The sequence below is a fragment of the Pleurodeles waltl genome, chromosome 7 (assembly GCF_031143425.1).
Source record: "Pleurodeles waltl isolate 20211129_DDA chromosome 7, aPleWal1.hap1.20221129, whole genome shotgun sequence".
Taxonomy (NCBI): domain Eukaryota; kingdom Metazoa; phylum Chordata; class Amphibia; order Caudata; family Salamandridae; genus Pleurodeles; species Pleurodeles waltl.
The window spans coordinates 574931532-574946266 of record NC_090446.1 but is presented as its reverse complement, the minus strand read 5'-3'; the positions used below and the strand labels follow the sequence as shown (position 1 = coordinate 574946266).

General features: G+C 41.2%; 1 protein-coding gene across 2 annotated transcripts in view; it reads left to right on the top strand.

Moving 5' to 3' along the window:
- The window catches only part of CD2BP2 (CD2 cytoplasmic tail binding protein 2), a 56216-nt gene that overhangs the window by 19921 nt on the left and 21560 nt on the right, over nt 1-14735 (top strand). For both annotated transcript variants that reach the window (XM_069244370.1, XM_069244371.1), the window contains exons 2-5: nt 2734-2842; nt 8719-8863; nt 9859-10016; nt 10155-10734. In XM_069244370.1, coding sequence (XP_069100471.1) covers nt 2765-2842; nt 8719-8863; nt 9859-10016; nt 10155-10734 — 961 coding nt within the window. In that variant the 5' untranslated portion in view covers nt 2734-2764. The remainder of the gene's footprint in view (nt 1-2733; nt 2843-8718; nt 8864-9858; nt 10017-10154; nt 10735-14735) is intronic.

Sequence of the window (14735 nt, the reverse complement as noted above, 5' to 3'; positions counted from 1 at the left end):
GATAACCTTTAACAATTTGGCTCCTACTTTAGTCTGTCGTTAACCAAGACTGTTTGTTTTTATTAAATTCTATCTTTCTTTCTATCCATCGCTCTTTCACAAGAAGCATTTGGCACACAAAGTAGTTTTGTGCGGTGCCATAAACTAGAGGCAATATGTGCTTTTTGAGATCAAAAAATATTTTTGCCAGTGTTTGTTACAGTGGTGAGGGCCCAGCAGCTCCTACAACAATAAAGTTTTATAAAAGCCATGTTAAAATAAGACACACATTGACAAACCAAAAGACTGACCACTGATGTCAGACCTATTGCCTTTGCCTGTGCTTGTTTATTTTTGTGTCTCATACTCCTTTTTGAAACTGGTTTCACTGATTTTCTATTATGAATATTTTTTGGAATACTTGTATGCATCAAAGCGTTTTACTGAATGATGCTTCAAAGAAATGGTAACTAAAATTTCAGCGTAACTTAGCAAAACGTTTTTTCCTAGTTGCATTTTTTTCTTGCTTTCAAGGTTATGCAAATATTTGCATCTAATCAGAGAGTATTGTGGGAGTATTACACGTAGCCTCCTATTGTTAAACTTTGCAAATGTGGTACATTTTTATTTTTTCTCGAACCACTGTCAGTAGGGCAATTTGAGCTTGTGACATGTAGTTAGAGCACTCGCCCTGATAATAAAGGCTTTGCATTAATGAACCACAAATACAAGCTTGAACAGCATAAGCATATGGAAACAAATATTACCTCAACTGCAGACAATTACTTCCCTTCCTTGTTCCATAATGTGCTACTATGAACTGGCAGCCAAAGGGTTTGTGCTGCAGGGGGTCAGGCCTACTACAAACAATATGTCATGGGCGTCTGGCTGTAAGAATTCCACATCCCTTGACATTGTACCCGGTAGAGCTGGAGCAACTGATTTGGGATTGAGCACAATGTGGGTTCCAGCTCCTAAGTCAGATCTCTAAAAATCAAGTCCATGAATGAAGTACCTGCAGTCAGCAGGGCACAGGAGCTATGAGGAGGAGGGCTTACGAAGAATGGTTTGCTAATGTGGGTATGTTATTACCACAAGCAACAATGTTTCCACAAGTGGTTACAGGAACACACACATTTTGGATGTACAGAACTGTCTTGTTTGTTGGGAGTAAATGGTTTAGGAAATTGTACATCTTTAGACTTGTCAAATGATGCAATATAAGTCTGCGTTGATTCTGTGGTAAATAGTCAACAACCACAGCCACCATTAGGCTGGGGTGGGGAATCTTACTCTCTGGAGTACATAATAACCTGCTAATCCTCGTCTGGCAGTGTTTGGAACGCTGCATAGCAACACTTACAACTGGACAAATACTTGGTCTCTGCCGTTGGAGCCCACAGAGTGAAAATGAAAATAATAGCTGCCACACAAAACAAATAGTTGAGAGTATAAGTAATTCCGAGCTAATTATCGTGGATAAATAGCAAGACACCAATAATGGGGATCAGGCATATCCAGTCAATGAAAGGGAATCATTAACATACGCCTAGTAACACGAGATCAGTAATTCCCAGCCAGTGATGGAGTCAATAATATTCAGCTTCCTCACAGGTTCAGTAGTACACAAGTAATGTAGGATCAATAATACCCCGCCAATGACGGATCAGTTCTACTCACATAATAGCTGGGCTCTCTTACAGCCAAATAACAATAGGCCCAATTTGATGTAGTAAAGAAGAGTTATAATAGCAACAAGTCGGACAGTGGCAGGGATGAACTGTACCCATGCAAAAACTGCAGTCTGTAATATCCACCTTATATCAGGCTTTCATTAGGAATTTCTTAAGTCATTATCAGACTCAACAAATAACGGGTTAGGGATCATAACCCTTTTCAGAGGCCAGATCAATAATATTAACAGAAATGCATAATAATAATAGCTGGATCAATAAAAGATAGTTTAAAGATCGGATTCTGACACAAAACAAGTTATCGCCAATGACAGAGGATCAAAATAACAATTCACTGCTGATGTATTAATCGTTTAAAAAAACACTCTTTGCAGTCTCATCGTAGCATTCACTGTATGCCCTATTGTAGGAACGTTCCCCTCTGTAGGTTATCTTCCCACTGCCGGTGTCCCTTCTGATGGTGTTATCCCCCTGTCTACAGCCTAGTCGTGCTGAACATAACGCATGTTCTTGTTACTCGTATATCTGAGCGTCCCTTTGGTTAGTTGTTTGGCCCTGTTGCTGCAGGCGACTGATAACAGTATCTTGTGGTAACGGATGGCAAGAATTGCTGCCGCATGACACCTTTTGCACACACCAGTTTGTGTTAACTGTGCCAACACTGCATTAGTTTATTATGTCTTCATGTCAGCAGTATGTGACTGATAAGGAAAGGCGCATGCTGGGAGAAAGAGTAGGACTTGAAGGTGGCAACAGCTGGTGTTTTTTGAGTGTTAGTTGGGCTCTTGCATGTTGAGACTCGTAGACTTCGGTTGGTGTGCACTTGATCCTTCTTTTTTTGGTCAGTCTAGTATTTCAGTCTTGTAAATCCTTGCTTTGGGAATACTACTACTGAAAGAGCCTAGGGTGCGGAGTTGCATGTGTTTTGAAAATGCACTCGTGTAGGTGCCTTGAGGAAAGGCTGTTCAGCCCTCACAATTGCTTCCTTTCGTCCACATCTGCCTTGACCATTCCATCACTTCCTTGGTAGTCTTTGTCTTCATGTCTGTCTCTCTTCCAGGTCAAGTGTGCCCACTTTGAGGAGGTGGACCATGTCTAAACGCAAAGTAACCTTTGAGGAAGGGGCTGTGGATGAGCAGCTGGAGGGCCTACACCTACCCAAGAAAAAGGTAAGTGATTACATGTTGGAACTCTGGGAGCAGCATTCTTGCTAGGCACCCAAGGACAACAAGGTACCGTCCACTTGATTTGTTGATCATGGGTGTGACATTTGAGCAGTCTTTGAATTAGCCCTAAGCGTATCTTGCATGTTTAAAAGGCCTTGAATGTGGTGGCTGTGGGTTTGTATGCTTGGTAACTGCCTGACCAGGCATGGGTACCCATTGTAGAGAAAGATTATCATAATAAGCCTACTTTATCCTAAATCAACTATATTAGTAGCTTGCAATTCACTCCTTATTAAAATTCTAGCGTATTTGCACTTGGAACAAAAAGGAATGCTGCCGGATATGTCTGCCTCCCACCCTGACCAGTCGTTGACTGGGTAGCTTTCCTTTAAACTCAGCGTCCCTCCTCATAGAGCTCTATTCTGAATAAGAAGTGAAAAATTGTTACTTGTGTGCTGAACCAGTTGTAAGGAGGGACCCCGCGATTGGCACCTCTCTGCTCCCTTTGAACTAAACTTCAAGTGAATCCTGACCACAGTGTGTTGTCCAGAGTGATTTGCTTAGGAAAGGACCTGGCCTCTGGCAAGCTATAGATTAAGAGCGTGGCATACAATGTGAGCAACAGTTGTGGAAACAATTCAGAGATTGGAAGAGGAGCAAAGATCCCCAGGAGAACAATTCTAATGGATCCAGGAGGCTTGATGAAGTTTTTCAGTGTTTGTGGTGCAGATGTTCCAAATGCAGATCTATTGAAAGCTGACCGACTAAGATGGAACAAATTACTGTTGGAGCGGGAAAAATATAGTGGTTCAGTGTCAAAAACAACTTTAGAAGAATTAATGACACAACATGCCCATTCCAGTTAATAGTATAGCATTGCTGTGCTTCCAGATGACTGTGGGTTTTTCAGCAAAGACTCAAGTCTGATTATTTTTTAGGAAATGCGCTCCCTCTGGCATGAATATTAATCCATCCTATAGTACCTACTTTCCCTATGATAAAAGCCACTCTTGTCCTACTGTTAGCCTGTGTGGACATTGCAGTCTTAAGTGCCACCATGAGAATGTTCTTCTATGCCTGTTTTAAATAAAAAGACCTATTTTGCCTGGGAAGAGACCTAATTGATGGCTGCTTCTGATCATAAGAAATGTTTATCGATGGTGTTAACTCACATTGTCTGTTCCACATCAAGCAGGAACAATTTCACAAAGCCCTCCATTTTCAATATCTTGCCCTTAATCTTTCACCTGATTCCAAATGGTTCAAATATCTAAAGTTATTTAAAGCACAAGAACCTAATTCGGGCTATTTTAACAGGAAGTATGGTGACCTTCCTGTGGAGTCACTGCTTTTGGCTGAAAGTGGCAAAGTCGATGACACTGTGACTTATTGAAATATGGTGACCCTCTGCCAATTAACCTTTTTGCAAAGGATAGAGAACGTGTCTCTCAAAGCTCTGTTGGTCATCCAAAAAGCGACATGACTTGCTTAAAACGGCCCGTGAGCTGTTATGTGAAGCAAGGCCATTGCCCTGTCTGTGTTTTAAATCGTTTCTATACATTGAACCTCATCTTGTCACTTTTTTGTATAGAAACCCCAGTAGCCTTACTCTTGGAGCAGGTCTGCTGGCACTTACATCTACATTAGTGGTACACCAAAGAGAGGACCTGGCTTGCTCTTTAAGTAACACAGCATCTTCTTTCTACTCTTAAATTAGAGGATGTATTGGGCCTTATGAATATCTTATCTGAAATCTGCTTCCAGAAAGGAGAGCAATGTATTCATTTATTGACCTGAACGTTATGTTCAATGATGTGGGAGGCAGGTGCCTAATACTCCTTAACACGACTAGGTTTTCACATGTAAGGCTCAGGAAGTAGTATAGTTGTTTTATGTCAGAACGGAGTGACTATTTCCTGGAACATTTAATATTAAAATACCCTGTTTATTACACTAAAAAGGCAACTGAGATAGGAACTCTATTTAGGTTTCTCTTGTGAACCCCCACTACTAGGGTTGGTATTAGCACACCTTCTTCACTTCTGTTGGGATTAAAAGCGTGCTGTAATTTCTTAGTGTGCATGTATGAAATCCAGTGTTAGTCAAAACCTTTTTATTTTACCAGTTCATCCATTCCTCTTCCTTCCTTGGTCAGTTATTGTGATTCCCATGTTGTTCCACCCACTGTAGCATACAATATGGGTCAGCCCATTTCAGCCATTGGCTAATTCCTCATGAGAGACCGCATTCTACTCTTCCACAAGGAGCACATCTAAACAATGCAGTAACCCTTAAGTGGTATGGACTACCATGGCAAAGTGATTTAAAAAAAAAAAAATTTAGTCCATAAAAGCTAGACGGCTCTCCCAACAATAAGGTTTCTCAAAAACCATGACAAATCAAGCTGTGACAAAGCTAAAGGGATGGCAGCCGACACCAGACCGATCTGCTTTGCCAATGTTGTTTGATTCTAGTTTCTGATTTTATCATATTTAAGAATAAGTAGTGTTGCGGATCCGCTTAATTGATGAAATATCGTATACTTAGAAGAACACTTTCATTTTGCATATGCCTTGTGGCGAAATCCAATAAAGCGACTGTAGCAGTACTAAAGTAGGGAACCGGAAACGGATGTCGTCCTTCGATTTAGCTGTCATTTTGCGCCATGACCACTGGATCAGAACATATTACTTCTTAAAGCACGTCTGTACCCACTTTCCTATGTTCTCCTGAGTGCGCCATACTGCTGGAACGGACGTGTCCTTCTTGACAGTACTTTTCTGTCGACACTAGTATGACCAGTACCAGTGTTCTTTGCAGTGTTGGCCCCCTCTGCAGTGCATTGTGGGAATAGCTAACGCACTTACATCGGAGCCAAGTGATGGGTGCAGGAGAGATGGGGCAGAACAAGGTAGAGGCTGCCGAAAATGTCGTGACTGAACATGAACCGAGGACATACACGGCTCTCCCCGCGTTGCAAAATCCACAAAGATCTGCACTTGTGGCAAAGTGGCTACAGTACTTTTTTGTGAAATATACCCATGCTGAGGATCTGTTATTGTACAACGCGAACTATACATGTGCTTATTCAAAATACTAGAACATGTATTCAGATGCAAGAATTCAGAGATGTGGCAAAGGGTGCTAAAGAATAGATTAAAAACTGCTGAAACCCTGATCCTCTTGATAATTGTAGACATTACGCGAATCTGTAATTTATTTGTGGTGCCTATGCTGTGACTGTCTTACCTGTAATAGCATGCTTTTGTAAAGTTCAAGTTCATTGTGGTTTTCTTGGCGCTAATTAATGGACGTTTGTTAGCGAACACCAAAGTACTAATTTCATCGATCTTTTGAGGATGGAAGACTTAGTTCACCTGCTATTATTAGAACCTGTGACCTCCTGGTTTCACCCCTAAGAATACCTTGCCACTATTTGGAAATGCTAGTCACTGAATTCAGGGGTATTTATTTTACTGCACTTGTGAGGATGAAAGGCTGAGTGGACTTGCTGGGATTCAAACCTGTGTCTGTAGGGGAAAAACAAATCCTTGCTTTGAGTGCTTTTAAACCTATGTTCAAGAAATTCCTAATGAGTATTGTCTAAAATTCGACCCTTTTGACTAATGTTACTAGCACAATGTGCTTTACAATGCACAATTTTCTGAAATGCTGTTCAGATATTTTTGATTTATTATACTAACCGCATAATACAATTAAACGCATAGCATCTTTTAAATCTGACAATAATGTTCAGTTTTTTTTCTTAAATGTCAACAAAACCCAAATTTACTGTAGATACAAAATGGCTACTGTGGACTCAATTGTTGTTCCATCTGAAATGTACCAGGGCATTACGTTTAACTTGGATAGTTCTGATATGTCTGATGCCAGATATTCATTTACTTCAACAAGGTATTAATATAGTGGGGCACAAACTCCCTATAGGGTTAATTGGTTTATGTAATATTGCCAAAGTGAATAGGCTGCCTAACGTTTTTATATCTGCTTGTAGTCCCTCATTAATCGCCAACTTTTCTTTTCTAGAACCCTAGTTCACACCAGCTTTATTTGTGTGTACAGGAAGCCTCCTAGTACACTAAGATGTTTTAAATTGGAGAAGGAAAAAGGAGGCGGGGCATTTCCAGAACTCACTACCATTTTACGGAGCTCTGTGGGACGGTTGATGTTTATACTATTTATGAGCCCAGTAGCTGATTTGTCTCTGCATGTTGTACCCTCAGCCTATGGATTGATGATAGGATTTAGTGTTCCTGGGCTCTTTTTGCAGTTTAGTGGTCCCAGCTAATATAAACTATCCCCTTTTAGACATTAGTTGGCCTATAATATCTGCCATTATATCAATGATAACTTCACAATTGCAAAGTGTAATACATACACAGCATTTTGGGGCAGTCCCATTCATGCTAAATATGTCAATATTCAGGTTGGAAGGCGTGAAGGAGGGCTGGTATTCAAACAGTTGGACAGCTATTTCTGTACTAAATGTTCAGTTCATTTCCCCAAATCCAACTAAAATATGAATTATCAAGGGCAGGCCTCTTCAAAACTTTACATATCAGAAGTGGTGGAGAGAACATTCTGCAAATCAGAGAGGTTTCTCTGATCAAATTATTTCAGAGACCCTGATTAGACCTTATATAGCTTGATCAAAAAAGAGGGCCAGGATCACACAGTTGCACAGTTTGATATTGGATTTGGATGTGGGATAATACCTTCAGTGAAATAATCCAGAAATAGTACTTCTCTTGGTTACTTACGTCTTCTGCCCTGCAAATTTAAAGATACCTTTATGACTGTTTATACATTGTTTAATTGCATTATATACATTATTTCATTGAGGATTTAAAAACAGTTGTAAATGTACACGCTGTGGTGCAGACTTGATTTGTATTTTTGCAATATGTCCATGGTTAGAACAGTATTGGTTAAAAATCTGGTTATATATTTAGCATGCACATCAACAAAATGTACTCTTTCAACATAATCAATCCACTTGGGAATTGATGCAAGCATATCAAAGAAATGTGAATACTTTACATTTGTTATTATGGTTGTCGCCTGGCTGCGCATCGTGAAAAACTGGATTAATCTCAAACCATCTAGTCTACAGCACGGGATGTCCAAACTGCTTGTTATGAGCTAGAGTATGCACTGTTTAGAGCAAAGGGTGAGAGAACGTAGCTTAAATTTCAGTCAGTGTGTGGTGCCTTGGTGGACCGATCACGGAATGAAATAAACTTATGGAATTTGTTGTTACATATGATGTCTAGGGGTACCTCCTTGTTCCATCTTATCGACTTTAACTGTGGAGGTGAGCCGTGATTTATTCTCTGAAACGTGTTTCATTAAATATGTTAACTCTTTTCACTTTGTCAGTGGAAAAAGTGTTATTTTGTTCTTTTGACCAACTACTTTGCAAGAACCCATTCCACCCTCCACAAAATCCCTTTTGCACTCTTGTCCTTACCGGTGACAGTAGTCCCCAAATCCTGTGCCCGGCTGGAGCCACAGTATGCATACAGAAAAGCGGAATTTGACACAAGAACTATCACTTTATCTAGTGTAATGTTTAGATCAGGAAACGTCAGTTGTAGAAGAAGCAGCAGTTACAGTGGCAGGAGCCATCCTTCCACAAGGAAAGGATCATTCTTAAAAACAAGTGTTGTTCCACACATGGTTAATGTTGGTGGGATATTTTATTCAAGAAGGAGATGTGTGTGTGCCATAAGCGATTAATAAATAATATGTCTCTGCTGTGAATGGCACATCCCTAGAAAGCTATGGTTAATGTGTTCATAACTAGGCGCAAGTGCTCCCTAAAATGTCCCTGTTCTATTTCTCATCTTCATGCCTAGTTTGAGCAGACCACTGGGGTGAGCGGACCTGGCAGCCGCTTTAAGGTGAAACACTCCCTGGACAGCGATGAAGAGGATGATGATGATGACGAGGGTGGCAATGATTCCACTAAGTATGATATCCTAAATGCAGAGGACGTCGAAGGTGAGTGTATGGATGCCACACGTAGAGCAAGAGCTGGCCTTGGATTTCACCTAGAGCCAACGGAACAAGTGTTCTGCCTTGTAGATTACGCGGATTCGGAAACGTAGCAGGCCAGTACTTCCTGAGGGAACCAAATGAAAAGGCAGTGCTGATTGGATCCCCAGAGCAATAAGTGCAGCCTTTGGCCCCTCGAGGGAAGAAGCGCCGCATTTAGTGCTTACAGCTAAAAGAGAGCGCTGATAATACCGCCTTCATTGCTCATCCAATACTGCATCTCTCTGCTCATGTCGCACATTCATAGGCTTTGCATTTGGGATTGCCCAGGGGAAGAGGCTAAACATGTGGGGTCGGTAGTCCCTTCTCCAATCCAGGTGAGAACTGGAGTCTTTGATCCCCTTACTCTGTCTCCTGCACCGCTTGAAGGCAAGGCTGAAAGTGCGACATCCTTGGTAGGAGGGGGGACCTGTTGAGCATGTACCCCCGGCCAAAAAAAACTTTCCCTCCACGGGATGTCTATGTCCATTGGGCACCTACTGGAGGAGTAAAGCCCGAGTTCTTGCAGAACAAGCTCCTCCATGGTTTGAAGGGCTGAGGTTGAATACAGTTTCATATGAGCAGAAGTAATGGGCGATCTGGAGGTCCTTGAGAAATGAATTCTCTCTACATCAAATTGCTTTCTTCTTATCTTTGCTTCACTAGGCACTGAGTGTCTCATTTCCTCTACCGCTGCTACACTTGTCTCTTCCCATCTTCGTTTTTCTTCCAAATGTCAGTTTTGCAGTTATTTCAGTATCTCTTCCTTGGTCTTATTCTGCCGTACCCCCCTACCCCGATTTTCCTTTTCTCTTGGTGTCTTAATTTGCCCACCTACCTCTCTTGCTCCCATTATTTCTCCTCCAAACCACTCCTCCTCTTCACACATCTCATTGCTGCCCTTCAACATAAATGTCTTTCCACTCCCTTCCTCTCAACCTGGTCTCTTGTTTATTCCCCAGGCCAGGAGTCTGCCACTGTGGACTTCGAGGATGGAGTGCGAATCACACCCTTTAACTTGAAAGAGGAGATGGAGGAGGGCCACTTTGACTCGGAGGGTAACTACTTTGTGAACAAAGAGACCCTAATTCGTGACAACTGGCTGGACAATATTGATTGGGTAAGTGTAGCCTCAGCTCTCCACCTAACCTCTGCTTTCTTATTATGCAGGTAGAAGACTAGCACCTAGGTGGCTCTTTACTAATATAATTGTCCCCTTATTGATTTTGACTACTTTTTTGTTTTTTATCCCCACAAGGTGAAGGTAAAAGACCAGGGTCTTGGGCAGCGAAAAACGATCCTTGTGAAACAGGGAGATGATGAAACAAAGGATGAAGATGATGATGATGATGATGATGATGATGACATGGATGCTAAAGGGAGGACTCCATTGGAAAAGAAGGCCCTGCTGGAAGGGTTGCTGGAGATGCTGCAGCCTGGAGAGACAGTGGCTAAGGCTATCCGGCGCCTGGGTGTGCGGGGGCCCAAAGAATTGGCTTTGCCTCGCAAGTGGAAGCCCCGCAAACCAAAAGAGGGGGAGCCAGCCTCAGTGGTGCAAGAGGAGGAGCCAGTGGATGAAGCAGAGAAGCTCCGCAAAGGACAACTAGAGCGTCTGACTGGCTTGGCAGACCAGATGGTGGCCCGGGGTGTATATGAGATCTACCAGGACACCTGTGAAAAACTGGCCTTCCGGCTGAAAATGCTGACTGCTGTACCAGCATCTGTCCCCACTGGGCCTGTTGCTGAGCATGAGCCGCTTGACATGTTTGCAGATGAAATAGATGAAAACAAGCTAAGCAAACAACAAGCTAAACAACAGGAGGAAAAAGAGGAAAAGGGTAAGCTGAGGCCATACTAAATTGGTAGTGGTTTGATACATGATGGGATGAGGTTTGATTACAGATATTGCCCCTTGAGACTCTGAGTTCCTGCAGTGAGCCACAGGAGGGATCAGCTATTCTTTAACATGCTGTATTTTTACCGAAAGCCCAGGGAACCTTCTCTGTTTTTTAAACAAAACAGGTACACCTTTTTTGGATATGAAATTTTCCTGAGGTTATTCCCTTTGTGCGTAGCAAGCAGTTTCTATTACAAAGCTTAGTGATTTATTAGCAATGTAAGAAATTAAGCACCGAGACATGTATTAGCAAACACCCTATACTGTACTTCATGGAGATCAAGTGGAGAAAGATTTGTATTTAGTAAAGATGTAGGGAAACCATTTTTTTTTTTATATTTCAAAAACCAGCAAATCGCTGGGGCTTGGGAGTGTCCTTATGTGAATGTAATATTGGGAAATATTGAAATGAAAAGTTTGATGCACTGCTAAAAAAAAATGTACTGCATCGCTTCTGCAAGTGTGCCATTTTTCAACTGTGCAGACAGTTCAGAGAGGACAAGTCAGCTTTTGTAAAGCACACACTGCCATGCAAGTTTTCTTGGCCCCAAAAGTTATTTTTAAATAATTATTTTCAGTCATACGTATCTGAGCTGCACAGAAGTCAAATTCCGAGCTGGATCTCTTCCCCTCTTCTTGGGGCTTCTTGTTGCTTTTTTCATTTGAGTTGATTGATACCTTAGCTGACTCTGCCAGTGTCCCGTGACCAGACAGCCTGTCCGTCAGAAGGCTATCGGGTTCTAGTGGCAGTCAACCTGCTCCTTTTAGGTAGGGCTGATCATTACTAATTTTCTATACCTGGGGTTGCTGACCACTACATGCCATCCCAAGTGGGAGAAAAGCACAGTGCTTCCTGGCCCTTTGTTTGTTTATTGAAAACAAACTCCTGCTTTAGTAGTTTGTTTTCAGAAAATGAATGTTTTGCCAAACGGATGCATCAAACAAGGCTCCCATCTGGCAAACCCTCAGAGCCTCAATAAGAGCTACAACAGTGTTAGCTCTGCTGAACACATAGATTCCCACCTACCTAAAGAAAATCTCTAAATATGGTGATTGGCCATCTGCCAAGTGGGGGGGAGAAACCATTACCTCTGCTGACAAACCTCCTTTCATATCCTAAGTGCGACTCCTCAGATCTTCTCCAAGCTCTCTTTTCCCCAAATTGGGATTTTCTATTTATTTTCCAATGTCAATGTACTTGCTAAGTGATTACGTACATACTGCTCCAGGCAGTCTATGAAAAGTGGTCCATCCTTTGGTGCGGGCAGTGGGATTTATAAAGTCTTCAGGCACTGGAGTCACCCTTGAATAGTAAATCTTAAGTTTTATATCTGGATTAATTTCCTGAGGTGGTCAAATTGGCTTCATTGTGAGACTCTAGCAGATGGCTTGCAAAATTTCTTGAGTGCAGAAAGTAAGATAAGTGCAAGCCTTTCATAGTCCATGGCCTATGATGTCCAGAGAAAAAATAAAGGAATTCCTAATTCCTAGTTCTTACCAGAAGTTTCCTTTGGCTTCGTGTGCTACTGTAAAATGTGGATCTGAAATTTTAAATTGTTTTGCATGAGATCATTTCTGATGGGCTCCCCTTCCTCAGCCATACATACTTGTCAATTCAACTAACAGTGAGTTTTGTCTTATGCATTCCTCTGTGAGCAAATAAGCCTTTATTATCACCAATTATTTGTCGATGACATGAGGACATCCATCAGATACCTCCTTTAAATGAAGCTGAATCTACTACAGCAAGCCATTATGGCTTTTATAAGTCACCTGACAGGGCTCGAAAAATCCACTCGACCACTCGCGTTGGAGAGTCTTATTTAATCATGTCGATAAAATATTTTAATAGGATGAAAACAAATCAGAATATTTTGTGTTGATGTGCAAAGGATATGTTTTCTAAAACTCAGTTTTCAAAGATTAATACACTATATAGTTTTATCAGTAAAGCTGCAAGTTAGTGGAGAGGTTTTTAGACATTTCTTGGAAAGTTACTGTGTGTGGATGACTATGTTACCACATCATGGTTTAATAATATATTTATTAAAATTGTCTGTAAACAAACTGAGAAACACTCTTGCCCTAATGGCAATGTTGTTAGTAAACTAAAGTAAGTCCTGGGTTATGTGGGCTAGAAGTAGTAGGAATGTGGGCTAGATTCTTGTAATGCATGCAGCAAACTTTAGTCTACTTAATCAAACAAAAGAGGTTTTTTTGTACTGCTGAAATGCTGAGCGCACATATTTGGAGGTGCAATCATATGTGAAAGCAAAAAAAAGGCGACTCTGTAAACTATTTAATCTATTTGCCTAGGATCACACAATTTCAGACCTGTTTAGGTTCAAGTACATTACAGTTAGGTCGAGTAGATTATTTAAGTTACTCGACCTGCAGGTCTAGTAAAAGATTTATGATTTTTCGAGCCATGCCTGACCAGGTCGTTTGGACCTCTTTATAGCAGCTTAGATGGTGGAATAACAATAATTTGCTCTCTGTGATAACATCTCTGCTTCGAGCCTGTGCGACAAGTGAAAGAACAAAGGAGTAGGTGGAGAAGATCTACTCCTTCCAGAAAAGAGAAAACAACTTAAAAATTCTTAATCTACGATCCCATGTTTTACTCCTCTTACGTGTCCAAGCAAATCTTAAAGGAAATAGAATGGCAGTGCTTTAATCTTTTACAGTTGAACAGTGATTGAAAGTTCTTATCAGGGAATATTACTTCAAAGAAAGACTCAACCCCTAATATTGTTCCACGTGAACTCGAATCTCTGGTACCTCTGCTTTATCCTACATCAGTCTAATAAGCCAGAACCCTTTGCAGAGCCTCAAAGTACCCCCACTGATGTCTGTGTAGACACTGAAAAGGGTGTCTCAGCGAGGCGCAGGGGTAATTCTGGCTGGAGAAAGCTGGACTTCATTATCCGGTGTGAGGGGCTCTGGCCATTTCTCCCAAATGTAAGTGTGTATTTTGTCATAAGCAATATTATCACATATTCCCACCAATTGTGTGTCCAAAATCACTTTCCGAATCTGGATGAGCTATACTGATCAGGGATTCTGTATGACTGCATTTGATGGCATGTTGATATTGTATTTGACTACGTTTGTTTCCTCTTCTTTAGATGTGAACCATTGCTGGATAGTTGACAGTAAGGTTGGAGCGGTGTATAGTATTATTTTATAATTTTTATTTTATGATAGAATACATTGGATAGTAGCCGGCTAGATTTGGTTATGGATTTGGATGGGGCATGGTTGTGTGTTTCCTAAAGAAAGTTGCTGTTTCATTCTGCTGTGGTATACATTTGTCCATTGCTTTGTGGTTGTGAAGTTTCAAGACATCCTTCCTCGTTTTGGCTTTGACTCAGTTTTTGTAGGTGCAAGATTTATGTGACTAGATACACCACTGAAGTGGCAAGTGCTTAGCCACCTAAATGGTCTTGAGCCTTATGTATATGTTGGTGCTGATAATTGTTTAATATGTTCTGTTTGTAGCTTGCATTAGTGTTAAGTAATGCTGGGCCTCAACACAGCCATTTAATATACATCTGAACTGTCTTGGATATATGCGAGTATTGTGTTGTGTTCTAACCTATGGGTGTATTATCATTTTCATACATAGATTAGGGGGCCATTGCACCAGTCAAATTAAAGTACATCACTATACAGACACAGCAAATTCTGGCTTCTATCAGCCTGTCCCTCTTGCGGATGTTACCGTTAAGTTATAGTAAATATAGGATCCAGATCTTGTGAGGATACGTGCTGTGATGGGTTCTTTCTGTTGGAGATTCCTGTATCAGGGCGGACATGCTGGCATGAACAATTTGAGGAATTTTGACAGTCTAACAGAGTGTGCATTTTGCAAACCTAATGTGGATTGAATCTTTAACCAGACATTGAGGCTGTCATTTTGCTTGATCTTACATCTACCGA